The sequence below is a fragment of the Arachis stenosperma genome, chromosome 10, assembly GCF_014773155.1.
Source record: "Arachis stenosperma cultivar V10309 chromosome 10, arast.V10309.gnm1.PFL2, whole genome shotgun sequence".
Taxonomy (NCBI): domain Eukaryota; kingdom Viridiplantae; phylum Streptophyta; class Magnoliopsida; order Fabales; family Fabaceae; genus Arachis; species Arachis stenosperma.
This window is the reverse complement of record NC_080386.1, coordinates 4,315,822-4,340,450: the sequence shown is the minus strand read 5'-3', so window position 1 is coordinate 4,340,450 and position 24,629 is coordinate 4,315,822. Positions and strand designations below refer to the sequence as shown.

The 24,629-nt window shown below is 35.1% G+C and overlaps 3 protein-coding genes across 3 annotated transcripts; 1 reads left to right on the top strand and 2 right to left on the bottom strand.

Annotated features, from left to right (window-relative positions):
• Nucleotides 1-1,328: 1,328 nt before the first annotated feature.
• LOC130956608 (uncharacterized) lies at nt 1,329-1,963 on the bottom strand. Its single transcript, XM_057883641.1, has 2 exons — nt 1,434-1,963; nt 1,329-1,350 (listed from the first exon to the last, which is right to left on the bottom strand). Exons 1-2 carry the CDS (start codon nt 1,961-1,963, stop codon nt 1,329-1,331), a joined length of 552 nt encoding a protein of 183 aa, XP_057739624.1.
• An 18,771-nt stretch (nt 1,964-20,734) lies between these two features.
• LOC130956413 (sulfite exporter TauE/SafE family protein 5-like) lies at nt 20,735-22,846 on the top strand. The gene is made up of 4 exons (XM_057883451.1): nt 20,735-21,711; nt 21,904-22,029; nt 22,143-22,289; nt 22,431-22,846. Exons 1-4 carry the CDS (start codon nt 20,884-20,886, stop codon nt 22,737-22,739), a joined length of 1,410 nt encoding a protein of 469 aa, XP_057739434.1. The 5' UTR covers nt 20,735-20,883; the 3' UTR covers nt 22,740-22,846.
• A 1-nt stretch (nt 22,847) lies between these two features.
• LOC130956414 (transcription factor ILR3-like) lies at nt 22,848-24,572 on the bottom strand. The gene is made up of 5 exons (XM_057883452.1): nt 24,332-24,572; nt 24,196-24,258; nt 23,951-24,028; nt 23,682-23,844; nt 22,848-23,577 (listed from the first exon to the last, which is right to left on the bottom strand). Exons 1-5 carry the CDS (start codon nt 24,442-24,444, stop codon nt 23,308-23,310), a joined length of 687 nt encoding a protein of 228 aa, XP_057739435.1. The 5' UTR covers nt 24,445-24,572; the 3' UTR covers nt 22,848-23,307.
• Nucleotides 24,573-24,629: the final 57 nt, after the last annotated feature.

Sequence of the window (24,629 nt, the reverse complement as noted above, 5' to 3'; positions counted from 1 at the left end):
AGGTCTTTGTTATTGAGGAACAAGAAGAAGAAGAAGAAGTTTGAGTACAACAACGGCAAGTATTTGCATGAATTTGAAGCTGTGGTACTCAAGTCTGGAACACAGTGGAATCCAGACAGATTATTTCTGTGATGTCCTCTGTAGGAGGTAGGTTTCAAAATTCCCTTTTTTCTTGTTATTGGCATTATCCGTTTGTTTCATTCTTCACCCCTCCTTGGATTGTTGTGTCTAATCTTCAGAGTGCTGAACATCGTTGTGAGTATTTTGTTTGGCTGGACGAAGTAGAAGGAAAAATAAGAAACGTGTGGGCAGAGGTTGTATCTGAAGAAAGGCCATTGACATAATCATACAGGAAGATGAATGAATTTACAGAGTGTTCCAGCAAGTTGGAAGAAGATGTGCAACTGTTACAGAAGATAGTTGATATGATTAGGGGTGAAATAACTTGTATTAAGAATATGGTTATGGGTGTTTGTTTAGGGTTAGGTTTTTGGGCATTGTTGATTTTGATGATATATTCTCAGAAGTGAGGATCCTGTGTAATAACTTTCAAACTTTCAAAGCTGCATTGAATAAATGGAAGAAAAAAAGGTCTCCTTTTTTTGTGAATCACATTTTGTAAGTGGTGTAACATCAACCATTGACATAAGAGAAAAATGTAAACCTATGAGAATTAGGTTGAAAACAAGCAATTCATAACCAAGCTAACTCATACAATATCTAACAACATCTTGTAAAATCAGAAGTCTTTGCTTCATTGTAATCACAAAATAGGCAGAGTAGTTACCATAATCATTGAGTTTTCATACAAGCCAGAAATACCTGATTAACAAGCAAAGTCACAATGTATATAACATAACATACCACATACTACTAGATTACAAAAAAAGGTCCCAAGGTTTATGCTGATAAACAAAATAGCCTTTCCCACAAAAAAACAAAACATGCACATCAGTCTTCAATAAAGGTTCTATGTCTCTGTTGCAGCCCCTTGCATGGTCCCACCTTCACTTAGGCCAACTTGATCAGTTGCTTCAGCTGGGTCATTGCTTCTTCCAGGAACTCCTCTTGGGACTAGCTTTGATGGTCTTGGGCCCGGATTTGGTTGGTGCCTCAGAGTTGGAGTTGGCATAAACTGTTCAAACTTCTCCCTCATTGCTGGGCTTGCAGCATTCATGGTTTCAGTGGAGACCATAGGTTTAGACTTGGGTCTTGGAGCAGTAACAACATCATTAGGGTTCTGCTGTTGGGGTGGTGGTGGCTGTGCAGGGTTATTAGTAGCAGCAGCAGCTTCCTCTGCCTCCATAACTGCAACCTCATCATTCATATCAGCATGCTATTGTGGCCACTCTACAACATATAAACATGAGAAAATGTAAATATAACAGTATCAGTGATCTCTAGAACCAACTCATAAAACATGATATTCATACCTCTCCACAGTATTTGCAAATGATTGTTCATATCTCCTTTTAAGCTTATGTGGGTTGGAATTTGGCCGTGCCTTATTTTTCTCCTTTCTTCTCTTTTTTGTTGGTCTTCCAATGGGTGTCTTATAGTGAGGGGGCAGTGGAGGATAGCCTTCAGCTTTATCCCAAAATTCTTTGCTTGGAACGGGGTTGATGTTATGTTGGTATGCTGAGTTATATGTAGCCATTCCCAGCCAGTTATGGATCTGGTCTTCTGGCCTACGACCCCCCAGAGCAAGTGCTGCACAAGCGTGTCTGCAAGGCAAGCCTGTGAGCTGCCAAAATCGACAGGTGCACTTCTGATTTCCCAAGTCAACAGTAACCTTAGTAGGATGCTTCTCAACCTCATAAATTTCTCCACTGTCATCCCCTGCCCATGTGGGAGTCCATTTATTACTTTCTTCCTTCTCTCTCTCAAGCATGCTAAGTTGTCTTGGTGCAACAGAACCAACATAGCCACTTAGAGACTTTTTGTTCCTCGCCACAACCCTCATAATATGAACTCTGACTTCCTATAACATTGTTATGATTGGCTTGCCTCTGTATTTGAGAATCTTACCATTGAAAGTCTCACAGTTGTTGTTAGTGACATTGTCCACCTTAGGCCACTCACTGAAATGTGCCTTTCTCCAAGTTTTTGGGTCAAATCAATCTAAGTATTCCCAAGCAGCATTTTTAATTCCCTTTAACCTCATCATTGCAGCCTCAAATTCAGTAACAGTGGTGGCTCTACAACATTCCCACACTACTCCTTTCAACTATTTATCCTTTCATCTTTTAGTGAAGTTGGCCCAAATGTGCATTGCACAAAACCGATGATGCACTCCGGGCATAACCTGCTCCATGGCTGGTATCAGATCCTGCGTTCACACAGACAATAACAATTAACAAGCTGAGTGATACAAATCAACCAGAAAACAACATTTAACAATTACCTTCTATTGGTCACTCATGAAGTTCCAACCATGCACCCTATAGTTTCCCAATTCATGATGCAGAAGTTCTAAAAACCATCTCCAGTTATCTCTTGTCTCTGAGTGAACGACTGTATATGCAATGGGAAAGATCTGATTGTTAGCATCTTGTCCTACTGCTGTAAGCTGAGTGATACAAATCAACCAGAAAACAACATTTAACAATTACCTTCTATTGGTCACTCATGAAGTTCCAACCATGCACCCTATAGTTTCCCAAATCATGATGCAGAAGTTCTAAAAACCATCTCCAGTTATCTCTTGTCTCTGAGTCAACGACTGTATATGCAATGGAAAAGTTCTGATTGTTAGCATCTTGTCCTACTGCTGTAAGCAATTGCACACCGTAGTAACCTTTCAGGAATGTACCATCAAGTCCAATAAATGGTATGCAACTTTGTATGAAACCTTTTTTGCAAGCGTCAAAACATATGTATAGTCTCTTAAAGATCGGGAGGGAATCAGGCATAGGGGTAGTGTCCATATCAATAGTTGCTCCTGGATTAGCTGTCAACAAGGCAAGTATGTAATCCCTCAACTCAGCATACTGCTCCCTCTCAGAGCCCTCAATATTCTCCCTTGCCTTCTTCATTGCCCTTTGTATTTTTTTGTAGTTGATGGTTACATTGAACTCTCTCCTAAATCAAGCCTCAGCTTCAGATGTTTTAAAGTCCTTTTGGTCCCTCAACTTCTCCTCCAGCTGTTCAATAACCCACTTTCTATCTGCTGACTTGTTGGTGTGGCTTCTTGCACAAACATGTTGATTGACAAACGTCTTAACTTGAAAACTCTTTGGTTCATTAGACCTAGAACAATAGATACTCCAAGGACAGTTGGCCTCACAACAAATTGCCTTACACTTCAATGGTTCCACTCGGCTAAACATGATACTCCTTCTAATTTGTATATTGAACTTCCTAACAGCTCTTTTGAATTGCTCCATAGTTTCAAATTCCATCCCCAGCTCTAAATGTACTGAGCCAAAAGTAGCATTCAGGTTTTCTTGAGGCCAAACATTGCGCTCTGCCTCATACTCACTATCACAGTCTGACGAATAAGGGCTGTGCAGCTCTTCAAACTCATACTGATGTTAATCTGGATCAGAGTCATCATCATCACTCTTTGATGACTCACTGGTTGCATGAGGGACAAATATTTTTGGAGCTTCACCTATGCCTCCTTGCACAAAGGTCTGTCCACTAGGAGCTGGCCTCTTGTAAGAATTTCTTCTGTTTCTTTGTTTTGCTCTTGATTTCTGGGTAGGGACCTCATCTTGTTGAAGGTTGGGTTGTGATTGAGTTCCATGTTCAGAAGTTGTTGGTGGTCCAATTTGAGTGGTTTGGGTTTGGGCCACAGGAGTTGTATGTTGGGCTTGGCCCATATGTTGTGTGTGTTGGGCTTGGGCCACATATGCTGGCTTAACTTGGGCTGTGGGTGACATTGTTTTCGGTTTGGACTGTGGGTGAGATTATTTTGCTGGTTCAGATTGTGTGATTTTTGCTGTCTTTCCCTTGGGTTGGTTCTCTTTATTGAACGTAATAAACTCTGGGATGACTTCTGGTCTAGTGTTGTTGTTAGTTTTCTTGGCCTCAGAATTCTGGCTGGTTTTTGACTCTTTTGTGCCCTCTTCTTTATCCTCCCTCAAGTGATTTCACACTCTCTGCATTTACATTGGCTGGTTCTGTTTCAAGGGTAGGGACCTCTTCCGCATCTACGTCAACCACCTCAACCTCAGTTGGAATGTCTACTGTATGCTCTCAATACACATGTACCACCCTATCATCATTTCTAATTGCATCCTCATACATGTTCACCACATCCCTATCTAGCCTAAGTAGCTTAAGAGCAACACCACCTCCGACATCAGGCTTTCCCCAGTAAAATTTCTTCCACTGAATATAACCCAAATCCTTGAACAATCCCTCCATGAAAAACAGGTTCAGCGTATCCACATTGACTCTAGGTATTAAAGACACTTGACCATCGCTGTATACTGTAACCCCTTTAGAATTTCTCTCCAACCTCCCCCATGATGATACACAAGTGTGATGTGAGTTGACATCTACGAAGAAACACAAAACCCTCATAACCACAACTAAACCCAGAAAACCCTAACTTTTTTCGAACAGCCACAAACTAGTTACTAAACAAACATCAAATAGCATGTTCGATCATAATAGGTACAATGGGAAGTTCAAAAGATGTTACCTTTAGATCGTCTCTGTCTCCAGTGCGTGATCGTCGCTGTGGTTGTGTGGGTTGACTTCTTCGAGTACTCCTCCAATGATGAATTGACTCACCACTTCAGAGCAATGCCATTGCTTCTCTGCTAGGGTTGTCTAATTCTCTCAACGTGCAAACTATGTTACCACCAACAAAACCTTGAAGTTCATAATTCGATTAAAGAGAAAGAAGCGTTTCAGGGTTAATTTTGCCTAATTAAACATTAAAATAAAACATTTTATTTGAGTTGGCACTAAATGGCCAGCACACTAACTCTTAACGTGCCAGCAAAGATAAAATAGAGCCACATGTCTACTCTCACTAACCACGCCACACGCTGATGGCCGGAACTGTGATTCTGCCGGAGTGTATAATTACTGTGCACGCGTGACTCATTAAACAATTTAAGTGTATTACTGTCCAGCGTATGAACTTTTAAGTATATTTTTGTCCCTTCTTCCTAATATTAATTAATATAATATATAAAAGTATAATTTTATATCTTATGTATAATAAATTTTAAAAAATATTACGAATAATTAAAAAATGATATGATTGTAGCTGGGCAGTGGAGCTAACTTCTTTCTTAATGGAATACATGTTTGTGTTTGAAGGAAAAAATTAACATCTTTTATTAATTAAATATAAAAATACTGTAGTATTGACATTTGACGTGCTTGAATAGTTGAATTTTATACGTAAATTATCATTGATCTTAAATATAACACATTAAAGAAGTCAAAAACAAATCAAATGAATATAATGTTAATTATTAGAGAAGCGAGATAATTGAAGCAGGATTTTAATTATTCTTATAAATCGAAGAGTAAGTGACGAATCAACTTCTAAGGAATTATATTTCGTATAGATTAGCTCTAAAATAATATTAATAAATTTTTTTAGAATAATAAAAATAGACAAATTAATTAAAATTAAGATTTTCTATCTTAAGAAGTTAATTTAAAAGTAATATATCTATATTTATTATTTTAAAATATTTTATTAGTAATTTTTTTAAGAAACTCAAACTTAACTCATTAATAATCAAATTTATTTGTAAGCTCAAATTCAATTCACAAAAAATTTATGAGCCCACCTAAATGCAAGAACTACACACAAAACTTGAATCTATGTAAATAGATAATATATAATTACTTGCTCAAATTTTTTTAAAAGAAGTTAATAGTCAAAATCGTTCCTAAAAGATATTTCGATCTCCATTTTCGTCCCCGAAAAATAACCGAGTTATTCACGTTCGTCCTTCCGTCATCTCCTTCACTGAGATGGCTAACGTTCACTGACATGTGACGTTAATTGCCAGCGTGACAGACGCCTAGGTGTACTCTGCTATTGCTGACAAGGTAAATATGTTAAAACAGTTCAAATCAGTCCTTTAGTTGATGAACCCTAATCCTAATTTCGATCATAAATAAGTCGCGGTCAATAACCAGAGGGCCATATGCTTGGGTAGAACTTGAAATTATTGGTTTGCGGTGAGGATGGAGGCAGGAAATGGAGGTCGTAGTGGTGGTGTGTCATTTCCGTCGCACGACAGTAATGGTTCCAGCGCTTCAATGCGAACCAGGAGGAAGACTCATGAGGAATCATGTTTATGTGGGTTGAAGGCTGTGACAAAAAAAATCTAGGACTGCGGAGAACCCAGATAGATTATTCCATACATGTCCAAGGTATCGATGTTGTTGGGTGTTTTTCAATTCTTTTCTGATTTTTTAATTTGCAGAAGGGCAGTCACTGTAATTACTTTAAGTGGGTCGATGATGATGACTATCAAGGGGTGGCTGAAGGTGGAACAAAGAAAGATTATAGAACTGATTTGCAGGTTGAAAGTGACTATGATGAATGGAAGGTGAAGGTGGCACGGAGACTGGTAGCTTGGAAGCTGAAGTTAGAGCTTTGAAACTGCTAATAATTTTCATGTTTCTAGAAGTTGTCATTAATGTGATCCTTTGTTGTTTGTTATGTACTTTCAAGTAAACCAAATTCTATTGATATGTCATGGTGTATTGAATTACATGCCTTGAATGAGAATAGATGTTTTAATTTGGTTGTTTAAGATTAAGACCAAACTATCCATTAAATATTGCAAAGCTAATCAAAATCGTTGTTACAAACTAATCAGAATCATTGTTACTTTAAGTCATTGAAGGCTAATTGTCACATTGTCTTAAGGATAAATACCACAGTAAATTCATAAGGTTTTGCATGAGAATACAAACCTAAAAAGAAGGCTACACCAAAATAAAAGTGCACATACAACTTTCAAATACACAGATAACCACAATGTTTAATACGAAACTTCATGTCCTGTACAAAAAATATAAAGTAGCCCCATACAAAAAAAAAAGTCAAGCAAAACACATTTCTTTCGAATCAAAGTTATTTCTCAGTCTTCCTTGAGTTCTTGAATCCTGGAGTAGGCATGAAGGCCATAAAGTTGGTCAACTTCTTAGCAGTTGATGAACTTATCCCTTTGATTGTCTCAGCAGAGATAACAACTAGTGCTGCTACAGTAGGTTTAGGAGAGGATCTAAGTCTGACTTTTTCTTTAATGACTTGTAATTTAGGTGGCCTAACTACGACTTATTCCTACATAATTTAAACCCAGATGCATTTTTTAGATTATAAAAGAAAGCAGATATTTTTTATAGTTGAGTAGTGATTATACAACCTGTTGTGTATCTTGGGTTGGTGAAATGCTTTCAAATTGGCTAATGTCATTCTCTGTTGGAGGCTGGCTTGGTGATGGAAGTGCAGGCAATGGTGTCATTTCTCCTGGAGCTGGATCATGTTCAACAGAAACGGAATTTACTTCAGGCTTAGCCCCATTTGCACCAGGGATAACAACTACCAGTTGCAGCTACATCTGGCTGGCATGTTCCTTAGAATTCACAGCTTTCTTCTTTTCACAACTTTTTTTGTTGTGTCCTATCTTACCATAACACATGCATCTAAGGGGGTTATACTTCCTCTTCATCTTTGTCTTTGATCCAATTGGTTTCTCATCCTTGCCTCTTCTCCTTTCCTTTATTGGTTTTCCAAATTTAGGCTTAAATGGGGTGGGACTGGAGTTGGGTGTGGAGTTTTTTTCCCATAGATCCTGTCCTTTGACTGGATTGACGTTGAAACAATAAGTCCTCATGTACGCTTCCATCTTCAACCAGTCATGACAATACTCTTCAGCCCTTTTGTCATTCTTATCCTGTATTGTTGATATTGCATGCATACACGGAATTCTTTACAAAACAAATTAAACGATTAATTAAAATTTCGTGCTTGATTGAAGATGAACATAACTAATTATTGAACTTGTTACCTGTGAGTTGCCAAAACCGACAGCTGCATGCGTGTTTTCCCAGGTCAACCACCATATTGGTTGGCCAGCCATGAACTTCGTACAATTCTTCTTTTTCATCGCCGGACCATTAAGGAGCCCAATGGTCCTTCAATGTTAATCATTAAATCAAATTAGTCCTAATAGTGTGTTATCGTGAATCAATTACATCCTTGCCTTCTGCATGTCTGAGATGAAGCACCATTTGTTCTCCCTGTAGTCTCCTAGATTCTTGTGAAGTAACTCCATAAATCACTTTCAGTTGTCTTTATTTTCAATGCTAACAATCTCATAAGCAATTACAAAGATGTTATTGTTAGCATCTTGTCCACACGCTGTCAGAATTTGTCCCTCATGTAATGTCTTCAAAAATGCTCCATCCAGTCTAATTAAAGGTCTACAACCTACCTTTAAACCCCCTCTTGCAGGCATCAAGACAAATATAGAATCAATCAAACAGGGGAGGACCCTCAGGCATAGGGATGACATATACTTGTATTATGGATCCAGGATTGCTATTCAGTAACTCATTAGCATAGTCCCACACCAACCCATACTGTACTGTCTCATCACCTTCCACTACCTTTTTAGCAGCTTTTAAAACTCTTGTAATGCATGTACTATTCAAATACACATTATACTTTCTGACAAACCAGTCATAAACCTCTCGATGCTTCATGGTAGGATGTTTCCTAAACTTAAGTACTAGTTTACTAAGAGTCCAGGTTTAGGTGGCAGCTCTATTTTTTCTCCTTCTTGGACAGGTGTGAGTATTAACTAGAGTTTTAATTTGCCAAGATCTGTCTTATTTGTTACATGCACAATATACTACCCATGGACAATCTTCAGTCTTACAAACAGCTCTAACTCTAACCTTGTCATTCTTTGTAAATTAAATATTTTTACCCCACTGGATTGTATAATTCCTAGTTGCTTGCATAAATAATTCAACTTTTGACTTAAATATCATACTCACCTCAAATTTCAACAGTCCAAACTTGGTTTTTTCTTTAAACCAAGGATATACAACTGGTGATTCCTCATCAGACTCCAACACTTTATCAGAATCTTATGAATGCCATGAGTCAGCATCCGAGGCACCGTCAAGGTCATCATCATTGTCATCTAAATCTGCCAAGAAAAATCCAAAACATAAGCTACTCTAACATTTGCCAAATAAATCAATAAGCAAGTAACCCTAAGAAAATTAACATACCAGAGTCAGAGCTTTGTTTATCTTCAGAACCCTCATACCTAAAGTCATCAATGTCTATTTTTTATCCCCTAATCTGGCCTTAAGAGGCTTGTGCTTCTCTCTGACATCAGACTTGATGTCCCTTCTTGCACTTCTTTTTCTGTTGCCAGAGTCACTATCACTGTCACTGCTATATGGATTGTCTCCAAAAATTTTGGGAGGCCTGTACAGTTCATCTTCAGCACTCTCATATGAGTCATAAGAGTTACTGTCATCTTCCTGGATAGGAGCTTTTTTCACTTGTCTTCCAGATCTGGTGAGTCTGCAACCACTGCTACTTTCTTTATTCTTATTCCCTTGTGAGTTTTTGGGTGTTTGAGATGATGCATTGGATTGAGGTGGAACTGTATTGCCTTGATGGGTGGTCTTGTTGGGCTGAGGGTTGGGTTTCATGGGTTACAAAAGAGCTTTCATGGATTGAGATGTTGTCTTGATGGGCTTATGGGTTGGTTTAATAGGCTGAGAATTAGCTTAGTAATTGGTTTGTTGGGCTTAGAATTGGGCTTCATTGTTGGTTTGTTGGGCTCAGAATTGGGTTGTGAGGTTGGTCTAGTGGGCTGAGAGATTTGCTTGTTGGACTGAGGGTGCATTGTTATGGACATCTTGGCAAGTTAAGAATGACACTTCTTAGCTTGGAAAGATTTCTTTTGTTTTAAGCTTTTTGCTTTCACATTAACTACATCCTCCTCAATGTTGTCTACTATACATGGCTGTAAAATACAGTTCTCAAGGTACAGATTGATCACGTGTTGGTTTCTCCTACAATCCTTGCACATTGCAAGCAAGTCTGCATCTGTGACTAAGCTTCTCAACCCGGATAAAAGGGGAACTCCAGGAGCTTTCCACTAACAGTTTTCAGCTTCAATGTATCCTAACTCCTTATAGTAATCCCTTACAAAGAACACATCAAGTGTGTCTCTTTCAACACCCATCTACACTTCTATATTGTCAGGTTCATATATCATGTCTCAATCAACATTCTTTTTAAACAATTCACCATGGTAAAACACAAAAGTTATCAGAGGACCTTCCATCTACAATAACAGAAACGAAAATACCCTTAGCCCACAGATTGTCACTAGCTATTCTCAATCATAAGAAAACATACCCTAAATCCAAAATGAACATGCAACAAACGAAAAAGAACCATCATTAAAATGAAACACCCTTAACTAAAAATCATCACAAAGTCAGCAAAAGCAAAGCATTCTGACACACTTAAATTCTTTAAGAACAGTCACACAAATCCTTAGTCACCCCAAATCCTGCCCTAAATCAGAGAAAAACATACAGCATACCACTAGGAAGACATCACGTCACAGAATGACTCAAAAAATATGAAAAAGCTTTCATCCTTACCTCTCACCATCACGATGGCTTCCTCCACAATCAATGTTGCTCCAAGAGACGATGAACTTTGTATTCAGTAGCGATACCTCTTCTGCTTTAATCGTCAACCAACACTGACAAAGGTTGATGGCGTGGTTCAAATGCAGGGTGAAAGGCTTAGGGCATAGCTTGAGGGAGACGAATCATTTTGGAGCCAAACATAGAGAGATGGTTGTTATGATATGGGGTGAGGCTTTGCAACATTTTGAATCTCTTCTGGAAACTAAACGATGACGCATCAAGGCTTGGAGGCCATTTAATCAAAACTGAGTCTTTTTCGTTGTCCGCCACACTGGTAGTTAACGTCACACGTCAGCGAACGTTAGCCACCTCGGCGAAGGAGATGACGGAAGGACGAACGTGAACAACTCGATTATCTTTCGGGGACTATTTTTATTAACTTTATCTTCCGGGAACGAAAATGGAGATCGAGATATCTTTCAGGGACGATTTAACTATTAACTCTTTCTAAAAGATTATCTTAAAGTTCACAAGTCACAACGATACGCGTGCGAAGTTGGAATTAATCCACTAAAATGAGACCTATAGCTTGCATCGCATGCTCGCAAGTACGTGAGAAAATACATTGTAGACCACAAGAAGGGATTTATAGATGTGGCATTTTCTGAAAAATATGAAGTTCAAATATTATTTAAAAGTTTAGTTTATATTTTTAGAATGTTTAATTTAATTTGATATATTTTAATTTATTTATTTAGTTAATTAGACTTTATATTTATGGGTTTAGAATTCTTTTTATTTTAACCTATCAAAAAGTTATAAATACTTCATTAATAACTATTATAGTCATAATATAAAAAAATTAGAAAAATATTAAAGTACTTTTAATTTTATAATGAATTCATGGTATACACAAATTAAATTGAGTGAGTTTTTTTTTTTTAATTACATCAAGAAATTAGACAAAAAAAAATAGAATCATTTTTTGTATGTATTAATTTCAATCTATTTTTTAATTTTTATTTTAATTTATTTTTCTTATTTAATTTCAATCGTTATCTTTTATGTTTATCCTTTGAATACTTTATCATCCTCCTTCGCTACAATTTCATATAAGTATGCACATTCTATCACGCTGAGCTTGTTGGCCTTGCAGTTTTCTTTATGTTTATTTTTGTTTAAACTGTGACTGTTTTTTCTGATTAGAATGTCTGAAATTAATTAGTACAAATCAAATCATATACAAGTCACCAAAAAAAAAAAAAAAAATCAAATCATATACTAAAGTATGTATTCACTATCTTGATCTTGTACATATGTATGTATTCATATGATCGATCAAACTTATTGCTTCCAAGTTTTGATCCATTGGAAGGTAGCTACCCATTTACGATATATTCTATTTATTGAAAAGCTAATAACAAGAAAAATTAATATAATTTTAATTGCAATCACAAATTAAAGAGGCAAATGAAATGCTTCACCACATTATTATGAAAGAGTGTCGCCAAGGGTCATCATCAGTGGTTTTTACTTGTATAATTGGTTCTTGTCTCCATCATTAATTCCGTTGGTCTAATATTTAACATTATATTATAATTACTTTCATTTGTTCGTTGCTACCTCCACATTTCTCTTAAAAGTCTTTTATAATTTTAATAAATTAAATACATTAAATTTTTTTATTTATTATACTACTCTTAACATGTTATAAAAAGACATTTTATCTTAATATATATTTTAAGTACATCTAGTTGCAACTATGTTATATATATAGACGAATTCACATTCAATACTTGCCTTCAATTTTTTGCAATCATCAAAGACTTAAAAAAAATGAAAAGGTTGCGGAAAATTTCAGTAGTAGTAATAAGTTTCATAAGTGTAGTTCCATTGTTTTTACTGGCTCAAAATAATCCAAAAGATTATCTTAAAGTTCATAACGATGCACGTGCACGCGTTAGAGTCCAACCGCTGAAGTGGGACTCGATGTTAGAAAAATATGCTCGTGACTATGTGAATAAACACGCTGTAAACTGTACTGCAAAAAAGTATTATCATCAAAAATATACCAGAATTATTGAACGTTATCCGAAATTTATTACTGGAACAGAAGCTGTGGCTAATTGGCTAAAAACGAAAATAAATTATCATTATCCATCCAACTCTTGTGTTGACGGTAAGATATTTAGCTGCATTCCTTATGTTCAAATTGTTTGGAATGTAACTACTCTTTTAGGTTGTGCTAGAGTTAAGTGTCATCATAACGAAGAAGACGTTCTTATTAGTTGTTATTATTACCCTTCACACAATTTTCCAGCTGAACGTCCCTATATATTACTTGAATTACCAATTTAAATTAATTAAACTCATCAGCTTTCTTGCATACAGTAGATTATTATACATGGTCGTTTGATAACTGAATAAATTTAAAGAGCAATGCTAGGGGCCAGCAATTTTTGTGATTGTTAGCCATCAATTAGCCATCAATGATGATTTGATGGTGTGAGATTGGTGTGAGATTTCATCCAATAGCTTCCCTTTTTCTGCTGGTTACATGCTGGCCAAAATTCAATAAAACTGCTAATCCCCTAGACTTTTCCAAAATTTAAATGTGCATGTTACCATCCAAGATACCAATATGTAACAATTTAATTTGGCTAGTCTACCAGTATAATATTAAGTTGTTGGTCTTGCATTTTTGCCAAAGGCTGATTTATTTGCCTTATGCGTGGTATATTTGTGTCCATCTTTTTATGTAATAATCTTTTTCTTTTATTTAAAAAATATGTAATTAATATTAATTATCAATTAAAGTACTCATCGTGATGGTGGTGTACGTCCTCAATTAGTTTGACAATAATCAATTTAAAGTTGAAAAATATTGTTTCTGGCGAAAAGTTTTCACTACATAAAGTTAAAAGTTAAAACATCAATTTCATACAAACTAAAGTAATTAAAATCAAACTTGATCCTCACGTGTGTGTAAGCCTATATACTCTATTGAGACAAAAATCTCATAAAAACATTTCCAACTTTCAAACCTAAACCCATTACTTGGTTATAAATATAGTGTTTTGCTTAATAAAAATTTCATATGACGTTGCGGGATTAAGAACATGATGGACCCTACTTTATAATAGTAATTACATTATATTTGCAAAAATTTTCATCAATGAAAGAAAAATATACCGAATTTCGTAAATAAAAGAGTAAACCCAACTCAATTTTTGTATTTTCTGGAAAGACAAAAAAATGAACATTTCAATCTCTAACACAATTATTTTGGAATAATTCAATTTTTTTCTTAAAAAAATTACTAAATAATAATGAAAATTAATATTGTAGAATTTTTCTTACAAAAAACATGACACCAATTCTATTGCTTTCTACAAAAATTATATTTCCCCCAACATTATTTTTGGACTTTAATTTCCAAAACACGATTTTTTTTTGTGCATTTAAGCAAGTTTGTCGGACTCCCGGCGAACTCTATAAAAATTGGCAAGTTTGCCTAACCCCTGGCGAACTCTATAGATTTTATAGAGTTCGCCTGACCCTCGGCGAACTCCCTTTTAAGTTTTTTGAATTCCGCATTTTTAATCTATTATCATCATCTCCAAATAGTATATAGATCTACAAACAGTATATAGGAATACATAAAAATACACAGACAACAAACATGACTTCTTCAAGGATTTTTTTAATTATAAATTAAAAAAAACATATTTAACAATGGCAACTATTGTTATCGAAGGCCGTTAAGTGTTCCTGTGGCGTACTTCATATCTGTGGGTTTGTCAAAGCCTTTAGGGAGTTTTGTTTTCAGGATTCTTTCAGTAAAGGAAGTAGCTCTCTTTATCACATGGTCGCTTCTTGTGCGTTTGCCCTCTCGGTGTTGTCGGTCGTTGTCCGTGTCATGTTGATGAGCCGGGTCGTGTGAGATGTTATGATCGTACCTCTTGCCATATCGTCGTTCTGGCGTTCTGTCGTGTTCGTGATCACGGGAGACGCTGCGATTGTACCTCTTGTCGTGTCGCCGTTCTGGCGACCTGCCGTGCCTGGTTTCATGGCGAGATCTTGATATGGAGGTTATGTGACTTCCATTTTCGGCGTTGTGCTTTTCCTTGGTTGCAACTCGGCCCTCGAGTTCTTGTACTCTGAAGTAGAGGTCTTGGATTATTTGAACTGCTTTTTCTCCCAGGTTTTTGGGGTGTCATGCCTCGACGATGACGGGGCTGCTTTCTTTGTTCTGCATTGGAGTGGTCTGGCGAATAGCGCTTGCTATCCTTCCATGGGGTGTAACTTCTTGATGTTCGGGAGTCGAGTTCCTTGTTCGGGAGTTATCGTGATGGCTCGGGGATCGCTCTTCGAATCCGTCCGCCATTCCATCTCAACGTTGCGAGTTTTCCACAGACGGCGCCAATGTACTACTAAATGCCTCCGGTACGGGTTGAGGGATGGATCGGAAACTTGCGAGTCCAGGCGGATGCCGGATCGCTTGACTGGAGTGATGAGGGGGGAGGTACCTGCAAAGGCACTCCGACGCTCAAGTCAAAATGGATCTAAGAAGTATGAGGTGTGAGGAATGAATGAATACCTGGAGGAACTTGGGTCCTCTATTTATAAGTAATGGTGAATACAAAATCTTAAATGATATAAACACAAATGATAAAAAGATCAAAAAAAGAAAAAATTAAAATAATAATAGAAAAATATAAAAATAAAGAAAAACTTGTCATTATTATATACATGAAAAATCAAACCCTCCAACAAAAAGAAGAAATAAAAAAATGAATTAAATAATTTGGTGCTAATTGATGAGTCTCCTTTATAGTCCATCGTATGCAATACGAAACTTATATACATTTATGCAGCAATTTATTATTGAACAATGACATACCTTTAAATAGAGTTTAGTTCTATGACAAATTAATTTTTATCGTATGAGAATAAATACCATAAAATAGCAACCAAAATTACAAAACTAACAAAAACACAACAATAGTTACAACAATTCCGAAAATTTCGCCACAAGAAGTCTTCCTAGCATCTGTAGTACAAAACAAAGCTTGCATTAATGAAAGAGAAATTTTTTGGTCTTTAATTTTTAGTATTTTTTGCTATCATCATTTGACTAGTACAAACTAAATTATCTTTAATAAAAAAAATTTATTAATTCATATATACAAACTTTGAAAAATGTAAGTATAAACTGTATTAATTTATGTGTAAAAAATTATAATAAATATAAGTACAAATTATATGTTTCTTGCATGTAAAATATTTATAAATATAAATATAAATTATTATTAACTAAATATTAATTCAAGATAATAATATTTAGTGATCATATGTAACGTTATTCTTAATGTATTTCTAAATGAGAATTATTGCTAAAAGCAAGGTAACCAAGCGGTATAAATAAGATGAGACTCACCATTAAGAAGAGTTGTGACATTAGAATAAAATTGATAATCATTGTACCACATGAAACAATTATGACCATAAATCTCCCATCTTCGTTTGTTTCCAATAACATTTCTGAAACTGGAAAATTGAGAATCAAGACACACTCTGCAATCAACTCTGCTGATATCTCTTGTGCATTGAGCCATGCCATATCGACTCGAATTCAAGACCGATGTTTCGAACATATATGGCTGCTAAAACCATTTGGAAGAACTAAAACAACGAAGCTAATAACACAAAAAACAATAACATAGTACAATGTCTCCATTTTTTTCTTTTTTCTTTTTCTTTTTTAGCAGTATCTTTAATAGCAGAAGATTGAGATTGGAAATTAATAACAACAAGTGTGTGTTCTATTATGCAAAAAAAAAAATAAATAAATTCAAACCTTTAATTAGGATTTTGTTTATATGCAAGTAAGCAAAGTCAACTCTTGGATGACGAACAAATGATTTATGTACACTAAATGTTTTAGATTTGAGCAGCAGAGTCAATGAATCTTTTTTTTAATATTGTTTAGACCTTAATTTGTTTTAGCCGTTAATTTTTTATTTTAAATTTAAACCTTGGAAGCGCAAATAAGACTCAAACTAGTTGAATTTGTGGATGAAGGCTTTAATAGTTTAACTTGGATTCCGGTTATATCATTATTACGATTTCGACTAAACAAATTTTAAATTAATATTATAAATGTGAGGGGTATATAAAATTAGTTTTATATTAAAAAAATAAAAAAAGATGAAAAATTTATAAAATAAAAAATTTATTAATTTATTATCTTAAAATTTTGAATTGAATGCAGTGTATTTTTGTTTTATGTACTTTTTCTACGGTGGCCCACCGCCTTCTCGAACCATCTATTCATTCATCTACAATTTAGTGGAGGGGTTAACTTCAGATACCTTCCAAATTTGGAAGCAAACTATATTTTAAAATGTTATGTATTCAGAATATTACATTTTTTTTTTACACTGTTCTTTCGGCTTAGGATCTAAAATGCTAAATACATAAATTCTGCATGGAAAAAATAATCTCATTATTTATTTATTACTTTGAAAAAAAATACATTATATACTCAGAATGCATAAAGGAGTCTCCACTTGGCCATGAAATGATGTACCTTATGACTATTATGAACACTGAACAGGAACATTATGATATGATGCAGTGAGATTTGTTTGTCTTTTTTGTCTTTTTCTTTTACGTATAATTAACTCATCAAGTCATAAAGGATAGGTATGGGTATGGCCAACACGTTAAGCAATTCTTTTGCCGATGAAGAAAGTAACAAAAGTTACCCACTAATTCAATTTAAAAAGTTTAGTGCAACATTTGTTTCGAACTTTCGATTCAATATTATCAACTGTCTTTTCTTTTCTTTTCTTTTATTTCTTTGTTTTTATCCCCTTCAAAAGCATCCTTCCCAGTTTTTATTAAATATACATAAGAAAATTATCTATGAACGTTGGTTTTCTTTTAGAGTTTTGTCCTCTATATTTCTTACATATTACTAAAATGTTTTACCACATATTTTACTTAATTTCAGCTTTATGAGAACAGAGTAAGATCCTGTTCTCCGTTCAATAATTAAATAAATAATTTTGTTTTCAGTAACCTATATAAATATAAAAGGTAATGCTATAACAAAAAAAAATAGAGATTTTCTTATAATAAAAATATCTAAAAAATAAAAACATAATATGTAATACACATTTTTTAAAAATTTAATTGTAATTTTTATTTTTTTATTTTTATTTAATATTATAACGAATTAGTTTTTGATTTGTTGAGTTAGAAAATAACGTGAAAAACTAAAAAAAAAAATATTTTTTTTTTATTCCCCACGGTATCCCCCAACCCGACAGGTCAAGGACTAATCCGTCGCTGCATGCACAAGGCGGGATTCGAACCCCCGACACTTGCTTAAGTGGACTAGTGAGCTAACCACTAGACCAACCCAACTTGATTAAAAAATATTTTTTTTAATGAAAATTGATCTTTGTGGAGAATTGGGCTTTGAGTCATTTAAGGACTTGTTGGGCTTTCGTCAGTTGGCACGGCCCAAAAAGTCTTGATTATTATAGTCGTGACAAAAGATAAACAAAGGCATGACCAAAAAAAAAAAAAGATAAACAAAGGTACTTAATATATATATATATATATATATATATATATATATATATATATATATATATATATATACCATTGCAAAGGAAAAATATGTTGTTAATTTTTCTTTGTTGAAACAAAAAGAAAAATTGAGCTTGAATCTGACTGTATTTTGCTTTGTGCATTAGAATGCAAAACAATGTGACGAAAAAGATGAAAAATTAATAAGATCATGATAGATTGCTTGTGTGTTTTCTAGTTTGCATTGATGATTGAAGGGACATTGTTAGCCACAAGAAGTTGTCCTTGTCACCATGTCAGGAAAAATTGCCTACTTTTTGAGATAATGATATTATCGCTGCCGCACTAATTAATGTTTTTTCATTTTTTCACTGTACAAGTCAATTCATCGTTAGGTTATTGTTTATTTTTTGTTAAAGAAAAGAAATGTTTATTTATTTGGCAGTGCCTATCCCCACTAATTCTTATTGTTATCTTTAAAACATGCTTCTTTCTATGGATAGTTCCCATGGTTATTGGTTAGGCAATATATTAACAAGCTGAGAAGGAACAAAACCATTACTTTCAGTGTCTGTAGGAAAAGAAATATATATTATTAAGATAAGAAAATAGTATTCATTATAGTCCTTTTAAGATAAGAAAGTATCATATAACAATGTACATTTTTCTGGCAAGGTAACATTACGTTTTAGTAATTCTTACCTTGATTTTTCACATAGAACTTCCGTCTCATTGTTCTTATTTGACCAGATTTATAAAGATATACACACGTGTGTAATAAGTTAGCAATTTCATTTTGTCCTATTACCTCCTCAAATGTATACTAATAAGATCAAAATGAGTTATGCAAAAATAAATAGTATGTAATTTAAGAGTGTATGCTTCTAACTCAGATTAAAACTGAAATCTTTTTTTTTTCTTCTTCATGAGATTAAAACTGAAAGCTTAAACCTAACTTAGCTTTTTGACCTTTGGGGGAAGAAAAAAAAAAAGAACACCTAACTTGACCTATTCTTCGGTTTTTGCCAACCATTGTCTCAATCTAGTTGGGCATATCAATGTGACACATATATCATACACAAACACAAGTTGTTAACTTTTACAATGGATATAATATAATACGCCCAACTGAATATATTTAACATTTCCAGACTCGGTTCTTTTTACATGAACTCTTGCCATTGTGAGTTTAAAATTGATGAAAAACAATTCCATCGTTTTCCACAGAGGATATCATACACATAAGATAGAAGCTTTAATTTAATCTAACCTTGAAAAAGTACCAAAAAGAAATTATAAACAACTATATAATATAAAGTTCTTGTAGCCACGTAAGTATTTATCTGTATCATGCAGCAGATAGTGGATAGAGATTATGTTCACCCGCTATAAAGATTACGAACTACCTATATAGTATATACTAACTCCATTATAATGGATACACATACATGCATGATGCATTATGTAAAATGTATTGAGTAGAATAGAAGACCAAGTACACGGACTTCATTTTCAGATTAAATAATGTATTCTCTCTCTTTTACTATTATGACTAAGGAGTTTGCTAGTATAGTAAATGAGATCCAGATCATCAATTGTTTTAATATATAAATTTGTGACATTAGCTCTCTAATTTTTATTATCCGGTAGAAAACACTTGCAAAGTTGCACTCCTTTATATTATTCAATATATCTTTCTTCCTATAGAAGAAGACGATGTATTTCTTCTGATGTACGAACCTATTGTTCTTGACATTTTTTTTTACTCCATGTTGTTTTGATTAGGTTGGATCCACCAAATCATCTTTTAAAAAAATTATAATTACTCATGTGAATTTATAATATTTAGTGATTATATAAAAACTAAATAATTGCCTATGTTCATGAAATACGTATTAAATTCTATGCTGCACCTGACACGGATACAGGACACGACACGACACGGGATATACTTAAAATTTTATAAGATACGGGGACACGCATACATATAAAATATAATGTATTTTTTAAATAAATCGTAATGATATTTTAATATTTTATTGATATTAAAATATAAATTAATTTTTTAATTATTTTTAATTTATTATTTTAATTATATTAAATATTTAAAATACTTTTTATTTTAATAAATAATAATATATACTATATCTAAATTTATTTAAAAAATATATGTTAAGAATAAGACTGGACACACTGATACGTGATGATATTTAGATGTGTCCAAACATGTCTAGTAAAAATTTTTTATTTTTATTAAGACACAGTTTGAACACAGCAGACACGTGTGTCAGACGAGTATCGGTAAGTGTCGTGTCCGAATGTGTCTGACACCCAAACACGACAATTCAATGAAGTGTCCGTGTTTCATAGTGCTCCAACAAAAAAAAGTAAGGTATGATTGACCTAAATATGCACTCTCGAAGTCTCGATTTTTTTCGTTTTGTTTAATTCCATGATTTTTCCCACTACTATTGTCGTCCATGTAGATGTTATCCATTTTGTCTTGCATGGGTAACAACTCTATGCACTCTCAAAAGTTCATGTGTATATATGTCTCTCTATATAAAGGCATAATGCCATTCAGATAGGACAGCCGACAGCACATACTCTCTTCACCAAAATATTCACACCCCCATAATCATAATCATAGCCAAGAAAATGAAGACTCTGAGTCTTGCATGCTTATTAGTCTTCCTCACGTTCTCTGCCTTCAAATTCAATCCTTCCAATGCAAAACAAACGCACCCCATTTCAGATAATAACATGCTCAATACTATTGACCACTTGCTAGATAGAATCTATCAATGGAGAAATGAAGCACAAGAATCACAAACATTTATTTCATGGCTTATGGTTCTTGCAGGAGTGCTATGCTTCATAGCTTCTTCCATATCTAGTGCTGGTGGAATAGGTGGTGGTGGCCTTTTCATACCAATACTAACCATTGTGGCTGGCTTGGACCTTAAAACAGCTTCAAGTCTCTCTGCTTTCATGGTCACAGGAGGGTCAATAGCAAATGTTATGTGCAATCTATGCAGAAAAAGTACTAAGCTTGGGGGAAAGTCATTGATTGACTATGACATAGCTCTTTTGTCCGAACCATGTATGTTGCTGGGAGTGAGTGTGGGAGTTATCTGCAACCTTGTTTTCCCAGAATGGTTGATCACTGCGCTTTTCGCCGTCTTTCTTGCTTGGTGTACCTCAAAGACTTGCAATAGCGCGATGCGGTTTTGGAGGAATGAGTCAGAAGAGATGAGGAAAAAATTTGGACTTGCTGAGATACTTGAGAAGGGGCAGCTAGGAAATGAGATAGGCACCACTGAGGAAAATAAAGAAAATGAAGGGTCAAAGAGCATTGAAGAGCCTCTTCTTGTTCCTGAAGTCAACAGCAACGAGAGACTCCCTTGGTTGAAATTGGGGGTCTTGTTTTTGGTCTGGTTCTCCTTCTTTTCTGTCTATCTTCTTCGCGGCAACAAATATGGACAGGTAAGGTTATCATTAGGCGGCTTGAATTTTATGTAACAGCACCTATTTGGATGACAGTATAAAAATATAAAAAAAATCTATTATTATGTTTTTGAGATAGATTTACCAAACTTTTAGAGCAGTTGTTTTTCTTCTAACTTTGACTCCATTATGTTGTTAATCCCTCTGCTTGCAATTGTTCAAACTGTTCAGAGCATCATTCCAATGGAGCCATGTGGATTAGAATACTGGATTCTGTCATCAGTTCAAGTACCACTTGCTGTGGTTTTCACAGCTTGGATTGTATTTCGGAAAGAGAGACTTCAAGACCAACAAGAGGTTAGTTAGTATCATAATCATCATACATAGTCTTAGAAAATTTACTTTCTTTATTGTCCTTAACCTCATTCAAACTCTGATCAGAGATAACTTCCATTGAAATGACGTTGCAGTGTCCAGACCTGACAAAAAATAGTGCTTCGCACAAGCTTGTTTTTCCATTGATGGCATTTCTGGCGGGGCTGTTGGGCGGCGTCTTTGGCATTGGTGGTGGAATGCTGATAAGTCCGTTTCTTCTTCAAGTCGGAGTAGCTCCTGAGGTAAGCCTCGGCATCTCTTTGAATTGCTGTCTCTATATACAATCCAAATATGTACCTAAAGTTAACAGTAAGTCAGCATCAGATAAAAAGGAATAGAAGGAGTATTTGCCAATTAATCAAATAAATATTCTTCTTGTGCAGGTAACAGCAGCAACATGTTCATTCATGGTTTTCTTCTCTTCAGTCATGTCAGCGCTGCAATATCTGCTGTTGGGGATGGAACATATAGAAATTGCCCTCATACTGGCTACAATAAGTTTTATTGCATCTCTTCTGGGGTTATTGGTGGTTCAGAAAGCAATTCAGAAGTATGGAAGGACCTCTTTGATTGTTTTCTCAGTTGGTATCGTGATGTCTTTAAGTGCTGTTCTAATGACAAGCTTTGGAGCCATTGAGGTTTGGAAAGACTACAATTCAGGGAAATACATGGGGTTCAAACTACCCTGTTGAGTATTGAGAACAATTTTGTTAGAACAATTTCGTTTTTGTGTGTGTTGTAGACTTTCATCTCACTAGATAACTTGTCATCAAATATCATATATATAAATAATATTATAGACTCCTGCTATTCAGCATAACCTTATGCAGATTATATGGCATTAGCTTAACATTTAGAAGTGGTGCTAATTATTATTAATGGCATACTTGACTACTGTGACATCAACTTTTAGTCATGTCCAGTAACTTGAAAACTTCCGGAAAATCATGACTAAAAGTTGCCTGGATTGCAGCATTAACAAGAAAACAAGAATAGAAAAGAAAAAAAATAAGATATGTGCAAATTGAAGTTGTCATCAATGAACTAGTATCCAAAATGACTAAACGCACACTACTCTTACATAACTTGCACAATTTGGTTGAACCTAAAACCAAAAAAGATGACTTGTTACCATAGAAGCTCTTCAATCTCCACATTTCCTTCTTTTTGTCCCTAACTTTTCAGAAATGTGAAAGGAACATCGCAGACATTAAAAAAAGATACCCTCTATTAAAGAAAAATACAAACAGATTTTCCGGATTATGCAACTGGGGGCCGGAGTACATGGTCCTGCGATGTGTCGACAGCAGCAGGTGGTAAAAACTGCCACATGGAAACTCCTGGGTAGCCCATGAAAGGCACCAGCTTGCTTCCAAGAACTTGCCCTGGTGCATGAGGGAAAACAGCTGGAAGTGTAGGAGGATGGTGCAGGAAACCAGATGGTGTATTCAAGGCTTTGAGCTGCTTCTCAAGGCTATCTTTCTCTGCTTTTAGCCTCTGCTTCTCGTCACGGAGCTCATTTTTCTCAGCCTATGCAAAAATAATCAAAATGGCATAAAAGATAAGAATGTGAGCAAGGTTAATGATTGTATGATATGTATAATTAAGACTTGCATAGCAAGTACTATACACACCTTCAATTCATTGATTTTCTCCTGCAGATTCTCAGTTGATTCTTTAAGCTTCTGAGCCTCCCCTCGCAGCTGCAACACCAGTTGAACCGCGTCACTCAGTATAGCAGCCTTGTCCGTTTTGGGAGGCCTTCCGGGGTCCAAAATGGAACCAAGTTCCAAAAATCTTTCAAAAAATGTTTACATTATGTCACTTTAGTGAAATTAGATAAAATAACTGTAACATTAAAAGACAAACATGAACACAAAGAGAACAAATGAATTAGATATACCTGTCATTCAATCTATCCCTTCGCATTTTCTCTCTACACGCTTTTGAACCAGAAGTGTTGCAGGATCCTGACCTCAAGCTGTAACAGAACAAATGGACACAAAGTGTTGAAAAGCACAGTGCTTCTTTTAACTTGTTAAGCATATATAAACAATGCAGATTCCATGCACATTTATTGAAAGGAGCGATTATAACTAAACAAAGAGCAACTAATTGAATAGCTGCGAACATAAGTAAGTAGAATACCGTTTTCTTGAGGCAGATTGATCGGGTCCATTAGAATTGGGAAGCGATTGATGAAGGTCGGCACTGGCATAAAAGAGTAGTGAGTATAGGAAAATGCATGAAAGGAAGAAAGAGGGAGAGTAGTGTGAGATGAAACCTTAGGGGGGTTGGAGGAGGGGGCCAAGAGAAGTTGGAAGGGTCAGAAAGAGAGTGAATGTCATCGAGATATGCGTAGTCCAGAACCCAATTGGGGTTTTCCGATGAACCCATTCCCGGAACCTAGTGATAGTGACTAGTGAGTGGTTCAGACTTCAGAGTTCAGAGTAAGAATTAAGAAAGAACGAAAGAAAATGGTGGCAAGGGAATGGAATATGAATATCTCATCACTGACTCCCAATGAGACACCAATGCCCACTTTCCATACGCCACTCATTTTTTATTCATTTCTTCTTCTT

What these genes read in the sequence shown, in the direction of transcription:
- LOC130956608 (XM_057883641.1), bottom strand. Translation starts at nt 1,963, where the DNA reads ATGAGGGTTGTGGCGAGGAACAAAAAGTCTCTAAGTGGCTATGTTGGT. An exon ending in TTTGCAAATACTGTGGAGAG is followed by an intron (nt 1,351 to 1,433) that starts GTATGAATATCA and finishes TATATGTTGTAG; the next exon opens with AGTGGCCACAATAGCATGCT.
- LOC130956414 (XM_057883452.1), bottom strand. Translation starts at nt 24,444, where the DNA reads ATGGGTTCATCGGAAAACCCCAATTGGGTTCTGGACTACGCATATCTC. An exon ending in AGGGATAGATTGAATGACAG is followed by an intron (nt 23,845 to 23,950) that starts GTATATCTAATT and finishes ATTTTTTGAAAG; the next exon opens with ATTTTTGGAACTTGGTTCCA. An exon ending in AGAAAATCAATGAATTGAAG is followed by an intron (nt 23,578 to 23,681) that starts GTGTGTATAGTA and finishes ATTTTTGCATAG; the next exon opens with GCTGAGAAAAATGAGCTCCG.
- LOC130956413 (XM_057883451.1), top strand. Translation starts at nt 20,884, where the DNA reads ATGAAGACTCTGAGTCTTGCATGCTTATTAGTCTTCCTCACGTTCTCT. An exon ending in GACTTCAAGACCAACAAGAG is followed by an intron (nt 22,030 to 22,142) that starts GTTAGTTAGTAT and finishes ATGACGTTGCAG; the next exon opens with TGTCCAGACCTGACAAAAAA. An exon ending in AAGTCGGAGTAGCTCCTGAG is followed by an intron (nt 22,290 to 22,430) that starts GTAAGCCTCGGC and finishes CTTCTTGTGCAG; the next exon opens with GTAACAGCAGCAACATGTTC.